Here is a 23659-nt window from a genome sequence, read left to right as displayed (position 1 = left end):
AAAATTTAACGGCGACATACTTAAAGCTAATAAAACACTAGTACGGGATTTCAAACCATTATCGTTAATTACATTACTAATATCGTATTTTTATGCGCCATAAAAGTACTCACTAAAATTGAATAGCAATAAAATATTAAGTGTCCACTTACTGGTATCTTTTTCGAAGGAAAAGGAGCCAGCCATTGGCACATTAATAAATATAAAAGTGTCGACGATGTTATTCCCAACGATGATGATAAGCGATTGGAGTAAGAGATGATTCAGAAAGTAAAACATTTATATTTTAGAAAAAAACTTCGAAACACAGAGGTAAGATTACGTGGATAAGATGATACTTTATAAGAAATTCATCAATTAGTTTGAACAGGGTTTTCAAGAATTTTAACCCTCAAATCGTGTTTATTATGTCTAAACTCCGAGTATTACGAAGAAAAGGTTTATCTTCTCAAGTAATATTCTTTAATATCGTTTGTCTTTTGGTTCAGTTTGATTCAAAATCAAAATAGGCGAGGTGTAGACACCACCATATTGGGACTTAACCAAAAAAGCTTTGAAATATATTTTGTGCCCAAACAATATACTGGAAGCTCTTAAAAAAATCGACTAATGTCGCACGCTCGCAGTCAAAAGTCTCTAGTGAAAAGTCTGTAGCTTTCACTCTTTTTCTGATTTTAGCACCAAAAAGCTGTTAATCTTAGCTTTATAATGAGTGGTCTATGTTGTTATTGAGTTATTTGTTTTTGGTAAAGAAAAGGAATATTAAACAATGAAACAGGGCTATAATTAACAGCAAAGAAAATACAAGCTTAAATTCGCCAAAATAATAAATTATTTGAAACTAACCTAATAGGTTAATTACTATTAACCAGTAGCTTGCCTTTTTGGCTCAAGGTTAGCTGTCCTAAGTCTTTTTCTGACTGTTCAGCCACTCACAGCCACTCCTCGCATTTATCTGAGCTCTTGTTGGACTTAAACACCAGTGAGGACCCAATTTATCAACGATGTGCTGACAATGAATCGGATGTACACGTTTTTTTCCGGAATTGAACCTTCAATGAAAGTTACCAGTCTCTTGGTAACAACGGTAAACTCTGGCAACAGCAGACTGACTCATGTTCAGTACTCTGACTACATCTCGCTAACACTGGCCTTGTTGCAATAGGGTGACTGCTTGAGCAGCTTTATCACTTGTTGTGCCCATCTTATGGTAGAATTCTTGTTTGTTGTTAACGGACATGTATAACGGTTGATGTTTGATGGCTAACTGATAGTGGCGAATCATCATTTTATAATGGTCATTTTGTAAACAAGCCAAAAAAGGTTACCGATCATATTGTTGGACTTTGAGAAAAAAAAAATTAAAATATTTTATATCATTTTGAAGCTAATACAATTTAGACTGTATTCGTTATCGTCCTACTTCACTCAGGAGGTTTACCATGTATTATTAGTCATTCAAATCGTATTTGTCGTTTCAAATTTCTACTATTGCAAGTTCTCGACATTCAAGACTATATGTTAGAATTTAATTTGCTGATTTCTTTCTTGTATATATACTATGCCCCTGATAAGTGAAAGGACTCTTGTAAAAAATAACAAATTGACAATTTAAATTTTCATTTATTCACAGTCCGGCCCTGCTTATTTGTAGACTTCTAACATAACTTTAATTTTGCAAAATGAGGTATTTGGAAACTTGAGAAAAACAATTTCCCTATACAACCAAAATTTTTCAAACGAAGACTGTTGAAATCTATTTACCTATATTTTACCTATTAAAATAATTAACAGGGGTTGTGTAAACTGTCATTTTTTTGTTTTTTGATACACTGATAACCGTATTTCTTCTTTTTTATATACTAAATTTAATTGTATCGTAGTATAGTAAGATTCAAAAAAAATCGTTGTAAAATCGTTTCCGATTCCTCGGTGGAAAATAAAGTACCTATAAAATCCTTCCCTTATCTTTCTAATAAAATATCGATGTCAAATAGGTTATCTGGCGGCGTTAATAGGAAATATAATGGGCCACTAGTGTTACTGATGAGGCTTGAAATAAGGTTTCTTATCCCTTAGACGTGATACCCTTCCTTGTCTTTACAAGAATAAATTTTTAAATCTTGAGGTTAACAACTTTGAAATTAATGAAGTATAAAGCTCTAATGGACTCTGTTTTATAAAAATGAGTCTGTGCTTCACAAAAATTGATGAAGACCAAAAGAAATTTCGACGCTTTTCGTATTTTTAACATAATAAGAACAAAAAATGACTGAGTGAAGTGAATTGCGGAAAGAAACAATTACAAACGAAGTAAATAAACTCAATTTAATAAACTTACAATAACCGATATTTCACAAAACGATATATTTTATGCCCCAACCATAGTAACTTATTATAAATTTACGATATTAGGAATAAAGTGATAAACCTCGCTGTCTCGTATATCTTATAAGCTGCAAATTATTTTTAATTTCTACTAGCTCCCTACCGTTCGCGAATTATAGCTCGTATATATATTTTCTAGTCACTTTAAATTATCGTTCATTACTATCTTGCAAATAAAATATCTTACTTGAAGTATTGTAAATAATCTCAAAGAATTTCGGTCGCAAAATTGATATTTTGTGCATTATCTTTAATTCCGAATACAGCGAAATCTCGCTAAGAGCCAGATATGGAGATAATTTCCATAATCCCTCAACTACACTTTGAAGTTATAATCTTTGAACGATTTAATCGTTAGAGATCATCAGTTCTGGTACAACCACGTTCAAATTCTCTCATACAATCAATGATGGCCGATTTTCCTGGACAATAGTAAGTCAAGCAAAACTTGTTTCAAAGATTTGTTCCAGTCCAACGCATTAACTTTTTTTGTTTGTAAATCTCAAAATTTATTCTTAACAATCTATTGGAGACTGGGTTGAGAAAAATCATCAGTGGGCCTATCTTGGAGTATCTATCACATCGTTGGTGATTGGAAGAGGAAGAAAATGCATCAGCCTTACATTTCAAGTGCTTGAATTGTTCAACCAATCAATCTTTGGTAGTGCCCCTATGATTACAGCCAGAAACCATTGAGGACTAATTTGTCAAAATTTGCCGATGCTCATTCAAAAATATCGGCCATGGGCTGAACAAATACTTTTCCCTAAATTTCTGTGTAGGGTGTAAGTTATTGGGTGGATTTAAGACCTTATTATTTCCAGTTTTATTTCGAAATGGACTCAAAGAGTTGCTACTTGAAGAAGAACGAAACTTCTCTCCGGAAATGTGGCTAATATCATTTTTTGTGGCCTCTATCCGTCAGATCGTTTCCAATAAAACATATCTTCTTTTTCAGACTGCTGGAAATTGACGAATGGCATCTAAACAATAAATATGACTTCATATCGTGTCTTAACGTCATCGATAGATGCGATACCCCTTTCCAACTGCTCACTAATATACATAGCGCGTTAAAACCTGACGGTAGAGTTTTGTTAGCTGTAGTTTTACCATTTTCAGCATATGTAGAATCAGGTAAGCGTTTTATTAAGTGAAAATTTTTAGTGTGGACGCTACAAAATTCTTATAAAGCTGTAGAACAATCCGCGGGGTAGTCAATAAGGAATTAATTCCACTTAGACGAAAAGAGTCGGTGATAATTAGGTGCTCCAGCATTCTATGACATATTTTCGTTCATCTAGACCGTTTTAGCACACAGATCATTAGTGATCAGTTTGTGACACTTTGGAAACTCGTAGATCATATTACGACACATTTTTGGTCCTATTAGGTCTTTGCAGCACACTTTGGACACTTATAGACTATACTAGGTCAGATTTTAGATCCTTCTGTATTATTTTAGTCCACTTGAGAAAATTATAGATTATTTTAGAAGACTAGGGCCCCTTGAATACTTGGGGATCTTTTCGATAATTTTAGTACACTTGGGGTCCTTTTAGTTCGTTTTAGGATACTTGAGATCTTTCTAGATCTTTTTAGCATACTTGAAACCCTTAAAGATTATCCTGAAACACATTTTAGATTCTTTTAGATAGTTTTAGGGCACATGAGATTCCTCTACATCCTTTTTGCTCACTTTGGAAAGTTATAGATTATTCTGGGACACATTTTAGGTCCTTCTAGATTATTTTAATACACTTTGGGTCCTTATATCTTGTTTAAGCATACTTTGGAATCTTTTATATCTTTTTAGGACACATGAGATCTTTCTGGATGATTTCAGCACACTTGGGATTTTAGAACACTTATAGATCCTTCTAAATTCTTCTAGCTTATTTGGGACCCTTATACATCATTCTCAGACACATTTTAAGTTCTTCTAGATCGTTTTAGGATACAGGAGATTCTTTTAGCACACTTGGGACCCTTATTGATCATTCAGAGACACATTTTAGGTCTTTTAGGTCCTTCTAGATCGTTTAAGACCACATGAGATCCTTTTAGCACATTTGGGACCGTTATTGATCATTCTAGGACACATTTTAGGTCCTTCTACATCGTTTTAGGATACATGAGATCCTCTTAGCACACTTGGGACCCTTATAGATCATCTGAGACACATTTTAGGTCCTAGATCATTTTAGTACACTTGGGGTTCGTTTTCTTTTCGTTTTAGGATACATGAGATCTTTCTAGATCCTGTTAGCATACTTGGAACCCTTAAAGATCAACCTGGAACAAATTTTAGATTCTTTTAGATCGTTTTAGGGCACATGAGATCCCTCTAGATCCATTTTTCACACTTTGGATAGTTATAGATTATTCTAGGACACATTTTAGGTCCTTCTAGATTATTTTAATACACTTAGGGTCCTTCTAGTTTGTTTAAACATACTTTGGGACCTTTTATATCTTTTTAAGGCACATTAGATCTTTCTGGATGATTTCATAATACTTGGGATCATAATAGATCATTTAAGAACACTTATATATCGTTTTAGGATACATGACATCCTTCTAGATTCTTCTAGCATACTTAAGACCCTTATAGATTTTTCTGAGACACAATTTAGATTCTTCTAGATCGCTTTAGCACACTTGGGACCCTTATAGATCATCTGAGACACATTTTAGGTCCTTGTTATAGTATACGACCCGAAAACCTAATCAATAATAGTTTTTTGTATTTTTTCCTACCAATATTAATAAAAAAACAAATTTTCGTTCATTCCTCTTAGGTTCTGCCGATCACAAACCTCGAGAATTAATTCGAGTAAACGGCACAAATTTTGAAGACCAAGTTAAAAGCTTTGTGGAAAACGTTTTTACTCCAACCAATTTCGAAGTAGAATCTTGGAGTAGGGTTCCTTATTTATGCGAAGGAGATCTCCAACAATCTTATTATTGGTTAGACGACGCCGTTTTCGTACTCAAACATAAAAACTCTTAAGAGATATTACCAGTATATATATATATATATATATATATATATATATATATATATATATATATATATATATACCGAGGGCGATTCATTTTACCGAAAAAGTTACAACAATTTTACTAAATATCTCAGAAAATATTGATTTCAAAGAAAACAGTTTTATACAGAAAGTGAAGCTTATGAACAGCTCTACAAAAAAGATTTTATACATTTTTTACATCAACTTAGTATTTTGACCATTATGACAAAATATTTCCACGGGAGTGTATAAATAATGGTTTTTGGAAAGCTTTCATGGGCATCAATTTTTATTTGAAACTTTTATTCTATAATCAATATTTTCCGAGATATTTCATAAAATTGGGGGCTTCATCAGTAACTTCTCGTTTTCTCAAGTATTCAGATTTTTGTGAGACATTATACCACAGTATTCATTACTTATATACTTTTTTAATAATATTTGATATATTTATTAAATAAAAATAATTGTATAATAAAAAAATTGTGTATTTTTTAATAAATAAAAGTATTTCAAGTTGGCAATGTTTTTTCACACATAAACCCTCTTATTTTAAAAGAAAACAAAATTCAAAATACATTTATATTGAATAAAATTACAATAATCACTTTGTTGTATTTTGAGTAAAAAATTACGTTTTTATAAAAAAAGGTGGACACCTTTCAATAGTCTTAGCTATTCCTGTATTTTTTTATCCAAATCTATTTAAATTTTCATCAAAACTGACTTTAAAAGTACCAATATCTCTTTAGTTACGTTCCTGTACATATCAAAAGAAAAATATCACAAAAAATCCGTGTTCTAAAAGAATTTTTCAAGAAGAGGAAGTAAATGAGAAGCACTTTAAAACATTAAACGTTAAAATTAGCTATAGAAGACAAAAATAACTCTGACAATGCAATGTAATCGCTAATTATATATCTATCTATTATTTACCTGAAATATTCAAGAAATAAACTTCAATTCTCATATTCTTGTCGAAAAAACCTCTAAGCTAGACTTAGTTGCACAAGCTAGTAAGTCCTATCGAAATGAATGCTGTTTACTTAAAGAATTTTAAAAAATCGAAATATGCGTTTAGATTGAAGAATTTTGTACATCACACGATTTTAATTGCAAATATACTACAACAATGGAAAAGTATTGAAGTTTATCCAGTTCAGAAACATCTCAAACGGAAGACAATATAATAATTTAAAGCCATAAAAAGCATTGACAACAACTTTGGTTATGTTGCTAAGTTTATACTTCAATTGTCATATAATGATAGTGTCTAAAATCACGAGCGTACGCTAAAAATTAATATCTTAGCATACGATCATTTCAATCAATCGTTAATAAAGACGACTTTAAAAAACGGATATTACTTCATATTTAGAAACCAAAAATTATTTGCGGGAAATATGTATAAAGATTCTTATTTGTCCAACGGATAATTAGAAATGTGTATAATTGATTGAGTAATGTGATAAACAGTTGATATCAGCTTTTAAAGAGAGATATTCACAGTCAGGTTGGCCGAGCGGTCTAAGGCGCCAGATTTAAGCTCTGGTTCCCGAGAGGGAGCGTGGGTTCGAACCCCACACCTGACAGTTTTTATTATATAATTTTTTATATAAATTGTATTAATCTTCTTTTTAATTGTTGAATTATCAACATTGAATGAATATGTATGTAAAGATATTGGGGTATCATATACACTGCGACTCAAAGGATCTATTATGTCTTCCTTTCTTGCTGCTATTTGGAATTAACAACTCAAGCAATCGGCTTAATAAGCTCTGATACTTTCAATAGATAAAATTGGTTTTTAGATTAATCAGAATTAAGAAAAAGTTTATAAAAGGTGTGACTTCGTGACAAAGCGCCTCTACTATAAACACTTAATTATCTTTCTATTCCTTCCAGTTCTGGTAATATTAAGTTTATCTTTGTACCAGGTGCTGTCTATCACTCTAATAAGATCGATAAGACCTGAAGTTATTTTAAATGAGTTTTGTAAGTTCAGTAAACATGTACGAAAGTTAGTTACCTATCAGTTTAAAATTTCTTAGCGACGAAATGAGTTCAAATTCTTTGTTAACTCAAACACACGATGTAAGTGACACTTACGCTTGAATCAAAATTTAACATTCTAAATGTTCTATTGGACAGGGACGGCTTCGAGGCTTACACTATTATATATTTTAGATAATTCGTTATGCTAATACTTATAAACTGGAACCTGATAATCCTTTTGATCCAGAAAAAGTAGAAAAAGTTTTAAAAGAAATTCTACAAGAAGCAATGGAAAATCTTGTATACGATCCCGATCAATGTGTGAAGCAAGCTAAATGGGCTTCATATATGATCAGGAAAAAAGTGAAAGAGTTAAATTTTGATAGGTAAGTAATTATTTAAGTTATAAACTTATGCGTTGACTTTTAATAAAACTTTTTTTAGATATAAAATTATAAGCATTGTTACAATAGGAGAAAAACGAGATCAATCTGTTAATATAGTTTGCCAATTTTTATGGGATAGTAGTAAGGATCGATTTTCTACAATTTCTATAGAAAATTCAAATGTTTATGGAATTGCTTATTGTTTTGGTTTGTATTACGAATAAAATTGATAATAAGACATTGACTTTTAGTGTACATTAAGTTTAGCAACTGGAATTATATGACTATTGAAGTATGAAGTTAGTTATGAAATAAATTTAATATACGTAGTCAATATTTTTAATCAATATGGGTAATAAAATGTTTCAATTGAGTAGTTTTTGAACACAACTACTCCTAAATACATTTCAATAGTCTTCGATATCTGTATATATTTTTTAATACGTTCAAAATATACTGCAATCATATGGGTTTGATGATTTTTGACAAAAATTATGTCTATTTGCATTTTATAATAATTAGATTTTTTAAATTCCTTTGGTTGTGTGTAAGGGACTTTTTATTTTAATAGTCCTCCATTGGTATGTTTTCCTAATGCTTTATCTGTTTGAGTCGATTTCCTACAACTCGAAAAATCAAAATAAAAAACTATGGAATGGATGCATATCAGTTTTCTAATGAGAGAATGGTTTCCCAGAAAATCCAATTTTGTTATTTGATTCCTCCGAAAAGTGTTACGGACGCGTCTGTCACGTTTTCAACTCCTCATACGTTTCTCATAGATGAAATTAATAATTTTTTTTTAAACGGAACTTCACTATTTTCACTTATTCTATGATTTTGATTTTGCCGCCATCTACCAAGCGATGCCAAAAACTATGAATGTATGAATTAGGCAACCAGTTCTTAATATGGTATATGATTGGTTGCTAAAGGTTTAGACTAAAAATTTTCAATCAAGTCTATTCAAATTAGCTATCTTCTAAAACCGCTAACTAATCAAATCAGTACTGTGCAAGTATTCGAAAAATCACAAGGTATCATGTATTTTCTTTCTTAAGAATATTTCGGAAATCATATAAGTTTTTTAATATAAGCAATAGTTTTCCATAAAACCCAATTTTCATTACCTTTCCCTACTTTTCTGCCCTCAATAAGTTGTTTTCGGAGAAACTGATAGCTTTTTTGATTTTTGAGATCTTTTCATATCAGGAAACCCTCTTGTACGAAATTTGACGGAAATCGGGATTTTCTTTTTTTCCGTTTTCCCCCTTCAATAAATTGTAAGTATTATGTGTAATAAACGCGAATTAAACTGCCTGTATAAGCATGACTTAGGTCTGTCCTGTCTTTATAGCATTTTGTAGTAATCGAAGTTTACTTTTTTAGATATTTCACGTAATGAATAACCAATTATTTAGTTATTTTTCATGTCTTTCTAAGGTGTAAGGCTCTTTGGAATCAAGTCATTAATTTGGCTCCCTTTTCTATGGCTGTCTTCATTATATCCTATTTTGTGTCATTTCTTTTATTTTTCCTCCTATTTTCTCCAGCTATTTATTTCTTTCATCTAGTTCCTTTTTTGTTAGTTCTTGCTTCATATATCTTCAAGATTAATCCTTCTTCTCCCATTTTCATGACATGACTGAACAATATCATTTGTTATTCTTCCTCATCGGTCTTCCTTTGTAAGTTTATGCCTCAAATATCTTCCATTTTAATCGTTCTTCGGCCACATAGCTAAACCATCTAATTTGTTCTTCTTTTCATCATTTCCTTTTTGGCTAGGAACTGTCTCAATTTCATTCAATAATCTCCAGCTTCTCCAGTTCTCCCGTTTATCTCTTTTTCCAATCTTTCTTTTCGTGTTAATATCAGTTCCAAGGTATTTAAACTTCATGACCTGCTCTTGTTGTGATTCTTCTAAGTTTATCTTATGTATCCTTTCCGCGTTATCATCATCGTCTTAGTTTTGTCTCCGTTTATTTTCATTCGATATTTCCTCATCTTTTACAAATATTATCATGTCATATTCATATAGTATCTACGATATTTCAATTATTTGAGGAGAAAATTAAATTCTGATTGTATAAAGACTATGACTCACCGTTTTTCTAAACTGAAGTTTTCTAGTGAAACTGAGATTTAAACACAGTTTAGATATATAAAATATATTACAAAAAGACACAGAAGTAATATAACAAGTTAATACAATTGCTCTTGACGCCATTCAATTGTTTTCATAAAAAAAATATATATAAACAACCAAAAAAGAGGTAAATTTAATTAAACTTAAAACTGTGTTCAATATTTAATACTGCATCAGTTCCGCAACATACCAGGTCATAAATAATGCGTCTCAAATAAATTGTGCACCCTTAAATATCTGAAGTTATGTTTAGATTGAGAAAAACTCTAAAATTAGCTAATTTTGAACTAGAAGGGCTTAAGTTTTGATAATAGTTTCAATGTCTTCCTTTTTTGTCCCTTTAGTACCCCTTAAAATACCTTAACATTTTTTGAAAAAACTATTGGGGAAAAAAATTTCCACCTCCAATTTTTTGTTATGAGCTTTTCGCAGCATTTTTGGTGTAATAAAACGATTCTTCACCCAAGGTTTTATGAGATGTTAGGGGTGTATCATAAAGTTTGGACTACAAAAACCCCCACATAAGAAATCCATAAGAATTGAATTAGGAGCCTGTCCTACAGTCTATCCAGTAAATTGGTATGGAGATGCTCCATTTTGTTTGTTCCATGAAAATTTACATCATCTTCGAGTTTTTGGGTTATTAGGGCATCAACAAGGTAACAAGTTCCAAATAAATATCACCAGTCAAATTATCATTGCTCAGAGATGTTTTTGAAACTTTTATTATGACCTTTTTTGAGGATAAGTAAGTTGGTATCGTCCGATAACCACAATCATACTTATTGACTTCATTGTTCTTCTTAAACAGTTCTATCAGATAAATGTTTTACAATCTTTATTCAACTACTGGGTAAAACTTTTACCAAATTATAAACTTGATCATATTTTTTTTTTTCATAATAAAGACCCATTTCAGTCAAATTTCTATATACAGTCAATTTATTTACTGTTTGGAATAGTTTCTTATGAAGAATCCAGCTAATTATTGAAAGTAACTACAATTTGCCTTTTCAGGTATCTCAAGTGGCGGTTTTGGATACTAAAGGGATGAAAAAAAAGCTACAAACGATAAAAACCGACCGAATTTTAATTGTGTAACCTGACATATAAATAAATAAAAAAACTTTTTCGATATGTAGAAAAAATACTGTGCTCTAACGTTGTGTAGTTCGTTATGGGTAATTATCACAATATATTTGTCAAAAAAAGTTTTTTAAATAAACTAAACTACAAACAAAACACATTTAAATAATATAAATAAATAAATTAGCTGCAATTCTAAATTTTACAAATACAATAAGTGATTCAGTTTTGGAAAAGAAAAAATTTCAAAACATGAGGAAAATCTATGAATCTGAAAAAATTTTTTATCAGAATTGATTATTTGTAGGGATCAAGTTTTCTGACGAAGTTGCCTCCTCAATGAGTCTCCAACGCTCCTAGCAAACTCTCTGAATCCGAACTAAAGAATAGAGGTTTTATTTGTACCGCCCTATACAACACCTTTAATACAATAGACAATTGAGTGGTTAAAAACAAGGCACTGAAGAAAATATGACTGAGTCAAAAGGATTTTTGATGACTCTGGATGAACCGAAAACAGTGTTTGATGCCTTTAGGTTCAAAAATAATTTTTACAGGAATTAAAAACGATTTTAATTGTTTTAGAATAATCAGAAATGTTTCTATGATCTTCTGATAATTTAGATACATGAATTGAAATAGATTTTTGAAAAATTGGATTCAACACGTTGACTGCCAAGATAATTTTCATTATTTTATTCAATATCATTGAAAATACTAATTTGTATAGAAAATTATAATCAAAAAGTCGCAGAAAATGTGAGATTGAAAGAAAAAGTTTACTAATTATATCGTAGTTGACTTATGTAAAGAAGCAAGTTAACTATGAGGAATTATGAAGTCTACAGTCAACGTTTTGTACTCCAGTACTCCACTGGACGAAACAGAATAGAAGTAACCTTTTCAAAGCAATGAGAATCTTCAAAATAAAAACCCAACTACAGCTTGGAATGAAAACAATCAAACTGCACACCAGGAAACGAAATTTGGTTTTTACCAATGTTGTTGTACTAAACAAAGCTGTGGTAAAAAAAATTGACTCGTATGAAGAAACTACTAGTGATGAGTCATTCACCTGTTAAAGACTTCTTCAACGAACTAAATCCATATGCAACCCCCATGTATGTATTGTGAGAGATTTCCGCTGGTTTTTTATTATATTAAGGGTTGTAAATATAAAATTCCCCTAGTTTCAACGTAAAACATTTAGTTTCCATTTGAAAAAGGTGAGTTACATTATTTTCGATACAACTGAAAACTCTGCTTATTTTCTGACAATCGTGTATAATTTTTTGAAATTATTTACGAAGATTTAGCAAGTTTCAAGCATTAATCACACAATTCATCTTAGATTCCTATAAACGCAATAAAAAACAGGGTGTTCCATAAAAACAAACAACAAACCACTTTCAGTAGTTTTTGCACCAAATATTGTGATACACCTTGTACATTTATTGGATAATTAGGGAACCAGAAGTCTTCCTCTTAAAGTACATAGAATATTTTACGCTGTAGCATTGTGATTTAAAACAGGGTGTTCCATTAAAAAAAAACAAAAATCCACTTCCAGTTGTTTTTGCTTCAAATATAGTGGTTCACCCTGACATCTATAAAATTTTATGGACAATTAGAATCAAAATTTCGAGTTTCACCGACTTTTTTGATAAACTATCACAAATTTTGTACAATAAGGTTATCAAATTTTTTTACTGATCACCATAAAAGAAGGTGGAGCCCTACAACATACATCGGGATTCATTAATCAAATTGTAATTGGTAACAAGCAATACAAACAGTGGGGGTACCAAAAAAAATGCTTGCAAAAGTTGTAACGACTACAAACTATTTTATTTTCAAATCCCTTAGTTTCTGATTCATCCTCATATCTAAATAATCTTTCGTAAATATTAAATCAATTTCGTTTTTTTTTACTTTTTCGATTCCAAAACGACATAAACTAAGTGAGTATTTAGTAAAAACGTTAAGTACCATACTGGGTTCGACAAAACTTTGGTGTTGAAATATTAAGGTTAGCTAAAGTATCACAGAAACGTTTTGTTTTTCTTAATGAATGAGTGAAAAAATTACATGGAAAAGCAGTGCGAAAAGAAAATGTCTGTGTATTATAACAAAAACTCGGTAACATATAGAATAAATTATTACTAGATGACTGATTAATGAAAAAAAAATACAAATAACCAAAAAAATCGAATAACCAGTCACAATTTCAAATAATACCTGAAAAAAAATTAAATACAAAACGAGCATCTCTTTATTGGGGTACCTCGATTTGTGCTAGAGGTTTATTCATGCCGGATTTTGATTTATTCGCCTTACAGGGTGGTTTGAGACCGTAATGTTTCGGTATAGCTGGAATACATTTCAATAAACCAGGAAACGTTGTATTAGTAGCATAACTCGGTACGTTTTGAGTCGTTTGGTATATTAATAATTCCTCCAAATCGGATTCCCTAAAACAAAATTTAATTTCTATAACAAACAGTGTGTTCAAAAAGTAACGTAAATTTTCAACCTGCACCATACCACAATTAGAGACTATTGAAACAACATAATTGTCATGTTAAAGCATTTATGATCGGAAATTTCAAATTTGGAACTGAAAAAGTCGAAATTCGACACACTAGATTGACTTATATGACTATTATTTCAATACATTTACATTATCAAGATAGCAATATATGAGAAACTGGCAACGTCGTATAAAGGTTTGTTAATCCCTTAGTTCAAGTTTCAACTCTTTATGACATCAAAATGGTTATGGGATAAAAAAATGGGAGGATCTTGATTTGCAGAATCCATCATTCTGTGACTATGGGGAAAATTGTTTTGAGAAGACATCTAGGAGATGTTAGACTCCAAAAACTGTTAAAATTGAACTTATAAGGGCTTTTGTTTCAATTAGAAATAAAAATGTAACATTTTCACCATAAATAAAATTTTAGTAGACAAAATAGACTCGAAAAACCTCAAAACTGAACAGAAGTATAATTGAAGAGAAGTTTGTCTATTAATAACCTGATTTGTGTCCTCCAGACTTTTCCCGCAATTGAAAAAAGGATCATTTGAGAAATCTCGAAAACATTTGAAACTGACCAGTTTACACCTGTGTGTGTGTAGCTGCCCCAAATGGATCATTTTTAAGGGGAAATTTCGAAGTTAGTATAAACGTGATTTTGGATCAAATCAAACAATCACTTAAATCCCTATTCTATTCACTGATCATTTGGAATTTGGATCCTCATTTATCGTATTCCTTTGTGATACACTTTTCAATTCAATACTTACCGGGCATGTTCCAAAAATTCATTATAAATTTTTTTTGGTATTTGACTAGCTCTTTCCGTCTTATCGACGTACAAATCAGTTTCTCTGTTATACAGATACAAAAAATCATTCAATTGCTTAGCTACAACTGCAGCTCGATCTTTGTAGTCCAACTTTTGACTTGGAGTCTAAAAAAAATTAATTTTTATTAAACCCTCTATACTTGAAATGAAAATTCGAACGAAGTCTTTATGAACGTGATTGTTGTGGGATTTTCGCAATGAAATATCAAAAATAAATAATTCAAGCTTTTCATGATCATTTTATAGGAAATTAATTCCCCGATGATGAATAAAAGGATATCTGAAAGGTATCATATCACAATCCCATAACCATCACATTTGAATTATATACCTTTACGTTGAAAGGTGTTCTCAAATAATTAGACGCTTTCTGCATGAATTTCAAAACGATTTCTACGTGATCATCTTGATCCGGTCCTTTCACTATCCTCCTTAGTATACATGCTAAATAATGACTGAAAGTTTTTCTCGCTTGCCATTGGCTAAAAATTTATAAATATAAAGTTATACAGGTCGAGAAAAATAACAAACAGGACTTTGAAGCCGGTCCTGTTCAATGATGTTAACAGAATATAAAGTTTTACTGATGCGGCGGCAACTTCTTTATGTTATTTTTTATAACCTGTATGTTGTAGCAGTTTCTATAGAATCAATTTCTAAGAAGGCATTTTTTGATTTCTGCAAATTAGAGGACCTCTAACTTTCTGGATATGATTAAAGTGTAAATAAACGCGTCTTTAACAACCTTAGCAGTAAGAAAATAATCTGGATAGACAAATAAACTTTGATTTAGTTTTTTTTTTGGGTAAAATAAAAATAATTTGTAATAATTTCCTTACGTAATCCTTTTGCCAGTTTCCAACATGTCAGTTATTCGCTTCTTTATATCCAAACAATGAGTTTCCCTGGTAATTTTACAAGGGGCCAATGACGATCTGTGTCCTTGACTTAACATCCTTTCGTATCGGTCCTGTCTACCATTCAAAGTCTTATTACCTACTACAACAATTTTAATCAATATCAAAATCAAAAAGTAAATTAAATGCCGAGGTTGCTCGATCGATACAGATACGAGCAATTCGACTTATAGGTGATTAGAAACTTGGAGAACTTAGAGCATAGAAGACAGGTCGATGACCTGATTGAGCTGTAGAGCAGTATTTTCAAAATCTAATCGATAGTCAATTTATGAGGACTCTGTCTTTTGGAGAAGTGGACACCTACAGTTCAAGACCAATATCTAGAGGAATGTCCATCTTTGAGTGTAATAAAATAAAATTAGACAAAATTACGACTATTTTTAAATGTAATCAACATCTATATACAAAAATGTTTAGTGCAATGTGTCTAGTACTTCTTGAATATAGTACTAGTGCGGAGAAACGAAATGTCTGTTCTCCATATCCACCATATTGACAAGTAGAGTCATGTAAAGCTAATCTAAGGCTATGAGATCTGGCTATCTCAAAGCCCACTTTGATATATAGACAAATAATTAGAAGTTTTGGTCATCTAACGATCATATTCCACTTCCAAAGTCTCATTTCATAATTCTAATGAAGTCCTGTCCCTTTAAGGAGGCTCACCCTTGTCAGAAGCAAATTTTTTGTTCTTCTTGCCAAGCTCTTTCCTACTCTGATCAATAAAAGGCTTTTGGTGCTAGTTTTCTGGTTTCTTCTAGAAAAGTTGTGGAGGTATTATAGGAGATCTCTCCATAGAATTGGGTCATTAGCAGTGCTACTTCAAACGTTATTTTCCCGTATCCGGTTTTATTGAGGCCAATATTGACTTTTTTGAAAATTCACTTCTTATTGCAACAAAATGTAAACAAAACTCTCAGAAATAAGCCCCAGAGACCAAAATTTCCAATAAGGTAGATCGTCATCAAAGTACCCAAAGCAATATCTGTCAGTACCCTGATGCCAAGTATGAAGGTGAGAATTGATATAATCACCCGATCTTAATTCATTGGATTTCTTTTCACGGGTGCTACTTACCTTTGTGGCTTTCGATGGATATATCCCTTTTAAGCATCGTTTGTCTCGAACGAGTCTGATTCCTTTCATTAGGATTATTCAGGACTGGAATATCGGGATAAAAGTGTGCGTAAATCAACAGATTGTAATTATGTTGTCCGCTTAAGCAAAAGTTTGTTCCCGGATTTCCTGACAATGGTATACCAGTATTTCTATCTGGAAAATATAAAAGTACATAAAAAATTATTACTAAACTACTCGATAATTTGAAAAAGAATAGTTTACACACCAAAAATATTGACATTAGGTCTATATACCTCTACTGGTAATGTATTACATTTCAAATTAAAGTATAATAGGAACTGTTGATATGCTTCTTTGGTTTGAAAGAAGAAATAACTGAAATTGGTCTTTGTCTATATGATTTAGCTGTTATAGATTAATCTGTAATGTTCTAGAATATTCCGAATAACTTTCTAGAATACCCTAGATCTCAAATTGGCTCTAAAAGTATACTGGAGAGTTCCAGAATGTTCTGGAATTGTTCGGGATAACTTTATAGCATAGTCTAGACCTCCGATTGGCTATAAAAGTATGCTGGAGTGATCTAAAATATAGTGAATAACTTACTCGAATACCCCAGATCTCAAAGTGGATCTAAAAGTATATTGAAGGGTTCTAGAGTGTTTTGAAATTATTTGGAATAACTTTCGAGAATATTCTAGACCCCGGATTGGTTATAAAAGCAAAAAACGACTGAACAGAAGAGAAATTAACAGAAATTGAGTGATACATTTAAAAAAGCATCAAGATTTTAGGTATTTAATTATAAACCTTGATTTTTAGCATCGTGTTATAACTGTAGAAGAGACTTGGGTCTACCAACATGATCCTTAATTTAAACGAGGTACTAAAGGGTTTATATGAAACCAGATAGAAAGCGAATTAGGGTTCAAAAAGTTTTAGCATCAGCTTTATTGGGATACAAAAAAAGGTTTGCTATACACTGATAAAACTAGAGACGAGGAGTGTTACTGGATCAATTGAATGTAAAAAAAGACTTTGTTTACACCATAAAAAATAATTTTCCACCTAGATAAAGCACTCTTTCACATGATTCAAAAACCAAAGGTAAATTGGAGCACGAATTGTTGAAATATACGCCCTATTCAACAGACTTGAATTCCTATGACTTCTCTCGAAAAAATTCATAAAAAATGGTACTAGCGGATGCGGAAGGGTATTTTCACAGTTACTGATTATAAAAAGGTTATACATGTATAACCAAATCATGACTTTTTCCTTCAATATAGTCTAATAACAAAAAAAATTACCCAAATATTGAGAATATTTCATCCAACTATCTGCAGAAGGGAATATTCTGACGAAACCACCTCTCCTTTTGAATTCTGATGTAACCAATCGGATCATTTTAGCTTCTTCGGCGGTATACGGAGAAGGACCTCTACCAACAGTATGCGCCCCTTTTTTCAATGAACTGCTAGTACTAGCTAAGCCGTCTGCGGAATGCACACGTCTACACTGGAATTTTAATATATATATTAAATATATATATACGAAAAAATATTTTGAAGCAAAAATTAAACTTACGTGATTAAAATTCGATTTTAGACTAAAATTTGATTTTTGGTAATCTCCGTTTATTCTTATAATTGGATCTACGGCTGGTATACCAACCAAGGATAACAAATCAGCCAACATGGCTGATTTCAATCTGACATCCAAAGGACTATCACAATTTAATGATGGTGATAAATTAACCTCTAATAACCATGGTTTAAGCATTTTATCTATCAATATATCGAAGCCATAAAGTTCTGGAATTAAATTTCAGATATTAATAAAAAATATTCAATATTAAAGCTAATTAGAAAACGTTATCTCTTTTGATGCAGTGTGAGACAGTTATTTAGAAGAATTATTCCAATATAAACATAAAAAATATCACGCGTAAAGAAAAAAACATTTCAAAATGTTATAGGGGTAAATGTGTGATGCCGAATCAATAAAACTGATATAAACATGAGATTTTTATTTTTTTTTGGTCGCTAAGTATTGATTTTTTTAAGCTCATTTTTGATTATTTTACTCACCAAAACAGTTATTAGTATAAGGAACAAACATTTTACAAGCGGATATCACAGAATTAGCACAAGCCAATATTGCCTTAATTATTACATCTTCAATTTGGGACATAAGTAGCGCAGTATCTTTGCCTTCAGATTTTAAATGTCTCAATAAAGCACTAAGGGTCCATTTGTGACCCACATTTTCTGCTGATGGATCATCCGATCTAAAATAAACACAAAAGCTTTTATCAATGGAAAATTACTTTTTTCTAAATGTTATTCAAGGATAAAGAGAAATGATTTTATATCCAATTGGATAATAGACATATATTTTTGATGTTTTCAGCAATATTTTAGTACATTTCTTCTTATGTCAGTCAACCTCTTTTGTATCAAATTATTTTACCATCTTCCTCAATTCTTTTTTTAACCCTATTTTTTACACAAAAAAAGTTCATTTTTAATTTACTCACTTAACGTAATCACTATGGTATTTATTGATACTATAATTGCATAGGTGCATGCACGGGTTCCACAGCTGCTTGTGACTAGCATCATATTTAACAGTAGCAAATCGAACAAGGCCTTCTTCATAAATATAAATAATCAATGGATCAAAATTGGTAACGACTACGTATAATCTTAAATCACATTTATGTCCGGCTACCAAAAGAGGATTAGAAATATATTTGGCCACGACGACTGGTTCTTCTAGAGGCACTTGATTTGGAGTTTCGACAATAAAAATTCCTAAAATAAAAACGCATTTAGAGATTTAATTATTCGACCAATGACTATCAATAATGGTAACTATATCCATAAACGAGTGTTTCAATCTACAGTTGAAAAAAAAACTTTCTTTTGACCAAAAACCATAGATTGGAACGGTTCCATTTAGAATGTATGAAATGAGAAATACTTTCTTTATAATTTAATGAAAATTTTTCTATACAAAACAATAAATCAAAACTATTTAAAAATGAAAAAGTCCCAACCGAAGTTATAAACATTAAGATATTGGTTTATTAAAACATTTTAGTTCCACATATTAGTAAAATGATACCTCATCAGTACTTTCCAAGAAACTCTGAAAGTATACAATGTTATTTACTTGGAATTTGTTTACACCTAACCATTTGGTGTCACATATTTAGTCAGATAAAAATAAATGATCTGTTATATGCATAAAAAATAATTAATAATTATCGATATAATAAGAAATATTTAATATAACTTGAAATTTGTTTGCAAAAACAATTTGGAGTCACAGATTTAGTCAGATAAAAAGAAATTATTTATTACAAGCATAGGAATTGAAAAATAATCCACATAAGTGGTTAAAAAAAGAACTATAGTTAGTTTGGTACATAATTGTCTTTTAGACTCTAAATTTGATATAACTACTAGTAAATCTACATTTAAGATCAATTAAACAACAATTAAATCATCATTTGCATGTTAATACAATAATTAATCATTATTTGAGTATGTTTGATGCCTCCAACTAAAACAAATAATTAAGAGATAATTTAAATATGAATATATACCTCTACCACGACTAGACGCTACAGGTTTTACAATCCAAGGTCCCTTGACTCGATGATGTGTGGAACACAATTCTCTATACTCGATGGGCATAACAAAAGTTTGAGGGATGAAATCGAAATTTTTGAAACCCTTAGCGTGTTGCATTCTTTCTATATTTTTATAAAGCCTATCTTTACGTGTTAGTTCATAAGACCTTGGAAAATGATTAACTCTTTGGTGAGGCGCTAAGGATCTAATGGTACCTAAAAAATATTGAAATTTTGAAAAAAATAATAAAAGGTATTAAAATGTCGGGAGTGCAAATGTCGTAGCGAAAAGACAAACACTTATTGTACATGCTTACACCATAACAAACCTGGTTTTGGATGGGAACCAGTCCATAGTAGATTAAAATCTGAAGAATTCGGAGCAACTTCTGTAACTCCATGGCAGTCCAATAATTTCGATAATAATTTAGATTCAGCTTGAAGAACTTTATAAGTAATATGTAACTTATAAGCGGGTTTTTGTTGTATTAATTCTTCCGAGGCATTAGCTAATGCAGAACTCTTAAATATTAAAACGGTATTACGAGACCCCAAGGTACCTCCTGATATCCAAGCTTCTTGTGATGTTTTCGAAACTGGTACCTCAGGTGGAATTTCATTACTACAAAAATTCTATATTATATTAATTGAAGAAAATGTTTCAATAATTAAATTAGATCTGAATTGACCATTTCATATCAATTCATCATCACCATCTCAGATTTTCTTGAAATTTGGTACAGACTTGGCCAAATATCAAATAATATCAAATGGGTTTTGAAATACAGAGCTATACAGTTTCATAAATTGGTTCAAAATCAGTAATTATTTGAATTGATTTAGAAACTTTTCTATTTGTAATAATTTACAGAATTTTTGATGCCCTTTCCTATGAAATGTAAAAAAATTCAAGACTAAACTTCATATTTCATTTTGTGCGAATCTTTGAGGAAAATTTAGTTGTAAAAGTAAAATACAATAAAGTGGATAATATCTACAGATATTAGAGAAAAATTCAGATGAATTTATCATTTTATTCTAGAATAAGTTGTTCTCTTTGATTCTGAATTTGAAATAATCTGAATTTATTGTTGATTTTTCTTAAAATTGGAACATAGTTTTACAAGATGAGCATAAAATTACCACAAGTTAAAATTCAATATTTTGTTATATACTGCAAAGAGAAAAACAAAATTCAACATATTAGTACAGAATTAGTTTCTAATTCCCTAGAGTACAACACAGAGTATACTGTTAAAAAGAAACTGATAACTGAAAATTTCAAAAACTTCCAAAAAAGATTTAGTACTTGTCAGATCTTAAATTTGTGCTTTCATGGCAAAGATTTTCTAGTTAAAGGCATATGGGGCAAATCTCACCCCTAGTACAAAAATTCCATATTCTAAATAATAATTCATTCAGTATACAACAATTTCGAGTAGAACATAAGTTCTTCCAATAGGAGGCCACCCAAAAATTAAATCCACAAAATATTAGTTTTCTAGGTATAAGAATGATTTAGAGGGCTCAGTTGAATGAAGAAAACTTGGTTTTACTTTGTAACTTCTTCATTTATTCTCTAAAACGTCCCAAGTTACCATTTTGTTTCATAGATATGTCCACTGATTTCAGTTCAACAGAAGATTATGTTATTTCTTTTTTTAAGCTCCATATTCCATAGAAAAGTTTTTAAACAATATTACTTTGGGAAAGAATGGTTTTATTGCCAATACTAGATCAAACTGAATTTTTAAAATAATTCTGAGTCAGTATAGCCTTTTTGGGTAGAATATTCAAAGTCTAAATTGGTCTAAATTGTCTACAGCTCTCTCAATTAGTTGTAGTAGGGTTCAGATTTGCTTTTCATATATCATGAGCTGTAGCAAAAAAATGCCACTCTTCTTTCACTTTGAAATCTCCGTTGAAGTAATAATAAAAGGATGGATTGTAAACTGTTATGGTAGCTTTAAGCTTCATAATTTTCAACTCAACAACAAATTCAGATTTTTTTAGATTTTCTTTTGTATTATTGACAAAAGATCCCTGCTATTTGGAAATGAAGTCATGATGAATGAAAGAGTGCAACTTATTGTAGAATAAATTTGAATATAAAATCTGTAGATACAGCAATCAAATGAAACCCCATTTCTGCAATAAATTCATTCAAAATTGAAAATGGAGCTGTGGTCTTGAATTTTTTTACATATCATAGGCAAGTGCATTCCAAATTCTGTGAAATGTCATAAATTTGTATCTCAAATAGGAAATTGAATTTTTTTTGGCCAATTTATAGCAGCTTTACAGCCTCATATTTCGACAATTAGTTGATATATTTCAATAAAATTTCATATTTTAACAATTTTGAACCAGATTTCAAAGAAAACTGAAAGTAAAAATGGTCTTTTTATGAATTGATTTGACTTGGAATGACCCTGGTTATACTTTCCATAAAAAGTCTAAATTATTGCTTGAAATTTATAAAGATATTTTATTCTTAATAAATGGTCTTAATTTTATGTCTCTTTTGATAGATTAGTTAAAAAAATAAGCAAAAATTGATGTTTTCAACCTATTCCATCAAAATATTTCTATGAAACCTACAAAAATGTATGAGAAAAAAATTAAAGGAATTTATAAATGTAGACACCCAACATAAAGTTTAAATATGTGTTACCAAAAAACAGAAACAATAAACCTGGTGGTGGACTTAAGGATCTTTTCTAGGGAATCTTTACAGTTCAATGGGACGCTGGAACTATTACGGGAAAGTAGGTAGGAAAAATCCCAGGAATTCCATTTAGATTTATATAATTGTCTAAAATAATTGAACCAATTAGGGTGTAAACGCAACATTGTGATAATTAACTCACAACTTCTGTTCATTAGATTGGATGGTTTCGGTTTCTTCGACTTTAAGTGATTCATTCGAGCTGCTATTATTACTGGTACTTTTGCTATTTTGCTGTAACGAGGAGGAATTTTTACTTTCTCCCGCGGTATCGCTGGGTTTACTCATTTTTTATAATATTCCTTGAATCCACTAAAACTAAAAATGACCTAAATTATTTTGACTCTACTCAAATATTTCAAATTCCCGCAGATAATAAGTCTGAGTAAGTGTACTCACATTTTGATTGCTTTTTGAAATTATTACTGCAAAAATTTAAAATTGAAAATTTGATCTCGTCACATTCTTTTTGATATGTCAATAGCAATATGTGCAACTATAGAAAATTTAATGTGTACAATTTCTGTCAAACGTTGCCGGCTCTGGACTAAGGTGATGTGGCACCTTGTCTACCAATATTAAAAACAAAAGTTACTACAATATTTAAATGGTTATTTTTTATTATTAATTTAAAATATTTTTCTAATAAATAAATTGTATTATTAATCATGTCGGAATTGTAATCACGCCTAAATTACATAAATGATTTTAATGTTAAACAACGAATAACTAAGTGTACAAAACCAAGTATATTATTATCAGAAATACTAGAAATATCTTGGAAAAAGTAAACAAGCAGTTTTATTATAAGAATTTTTATTAAATACATTCTAAAATATATATATTATTATTTATAAAATAGTAAATTGAAAGTTCGATCGTGTGAAACT

The 23659-nt window shown here is 30.6% G+C and overlaps 3 protein-coding genes and 1 non-coding gene across 12 annotated transcripts in view; 3 read left to right on the top strand and 1 right to left on the bottom strand.

Annotated features, from left to right (window-relative positions):
- LOC130892969 (protein-L-histidine N-pros-methyltransferase) overlaps nucleotides 1–5848 on the top strand; it is a 125865-nt gene extending 120017 nt beyond the window's left edge. Inside the window, exons 4-5 of one of the 2 annotated variants that reach the window (XM_057798728.1) lie at nucleotides 3347–3525; nucleotides 5190–5848. In XM_057798728.1, coding sequence (XP_057654711.1) covers nucleotides 3347–3525; nucleotides 5190–5401 — 391 coding nt within the window. In that variant the 3' untranslated portion in view covers nucleotides 5402–5848. The remainder of the gene's footprint in view (nucleotides 1–3346; nucleotides 3526–5189) is intronic. The other variant, XM_057798727.1, reaches the window with a different exon arrangement.
- A 1074-nt stretch (nucleotides 5849–6922) lies between these two features.
- Nucleotides 6923–7006, top strand: Trnal-uaa (transfer RNA leucine (anticodon UAA)). Its single transcript has one exon. It is a non-coding gene; the product is annotated as a tRNA-Leu (tRNA).
- Nucleotides 7007–7374: 368 nt separating this feature from the next.
- On the top strand, nucleotides 7375–8022 carry LOC130892348 (dynein light chain Tctex-type 5-like). The gene is made up of 3 exons (XM_057797735.1): nucleotides 7375–7511; nucleotides 7605–7798; nucleotides 7857–8022. The coding sequence occupies exons 1-3, from the start codon at nucleotides 7476–7478 to the stop codon at nucleotides 8020–8022; spliced, it is 396 nt and encodes a 131-aa protein (XP_057653718.1). The 5' UTR covers nucleotides 7375–7475.
- A 1931-nt stretch (nucleotides 8023–9953) lies between these two features.
- Nucleotides 9954–23313, bottom strand: LOC130892392 (tubulin polyglutamylase TTLL5). Of its 8 annotated transcripts, none has more exons than XM_057797796.1 (14): nucleotides 23169–23301; nucleotides 22912–23087; nucleotides 22716–22856; nucleotides 20359–20663; nucleotides 20015–20257; nucleotides 18941–19217; nucleotides 18492–18691; nucleotides 17989–18215; nucleotides 17712–17919; nucleotides 16399–16593; nucleotides 15241–15400; nucleotides 14733–14883; nucleotides 14340–14506; nucleotides 9954–13504 (listed from the first exon to the last, which is right to left on the bottom strand). In XM_057797796.1, the coding sequence occupies exons 2-14, from the start codon at nucleotides 23055–23057 to the stop codon at nucleotides 13306–13308; spliced, it is 2619 nt and encodes an 872-aa protein (XP_057653779.1). In that variant the 5' UTR covers nucleotides 23058–23087; nucleotides 23169–23301; the 3' UTR covers nucleotides 9954–13305. The 8 variants fall into 8 exon arrangements, with proteins under 8 accessions (XP_057653779.1, XP_057653780.1, XP_057653781.1 ...); XM_057797797.1 differs by having other exon boundaries at nucleotides 15241–15397; XM_057797798.1 differs by having other exon boundaries at nucleotides 20371–20663.
- Nucleotides 23314–23659: the final 346 nt, after the last annotated feature.

The sequence above is a fragment of the Diorhabda carinulata genome, chromosome 4, assembly GCF_026250575.1.
Source record: "Diorhabda carinulata isolate Delta chromosome 4, icDioCari1.1, whole genome shotgun sequence".
NCBI lineage: Eukaryota > Metazoa > Arthropoda > Insecta > Coleoptera > Chrysomelidae > Diorhabda > Diorhabda carinulata.
This window is presented reverse-complemented; position numbering and strand designations above follow the sequence as displayed.

What these genes read in the sequence shown, in the direction of transcription:
- LOC130892348 (XM_057797735.1), top strand. Translation starts at nt 7,476, where the DNA reads ATGAGTTCAAATTCTTTGTTAACTCAAACACACGAT. An exon ending in TGTTAACTCAAACACACGAT is followed by an intron (nt 7,512 to 7,604) that starts GTAAGTGACACT and finishes TATATATTTTAG; the next exon opens with ATAATTCGTTATGCTAATAC. An exon ending in AAAGAGTTAAATTTTGATAG is followed by an intron (nt 7,799 to 7,856) that starts GTAAGTAATTAT and finishes AACTTTTTTTAG; the next exon opens with ATATAAAATTATAAGCATTG.
- LOC130892392 (XM_057797796.1), bottom strand. Translation starts at nt 23,057, where the DNA reads ATGAGTAAACCCAGCGATACCGCGGGAGAAAGTAAAAATTCCTCCTCG. An exon ending in TACCATAGTGATTACGTTAA is followed by an intron (nt 18,692 to 18,940) that starts GTGAGTAAATTA and finishes TGTTTATTTTAG; the next exon opens with ATCGGATGATCCATCAGCAG. An exon ending in GAACACCTTTCAACGTAAAG is followed by an intron (nt 14,507 to 14,732) that starts GTATATAATTCA and finishes AATTTTTTTTAG; the next exon opens with ACTCCAAGTCAAAAGTTGGA.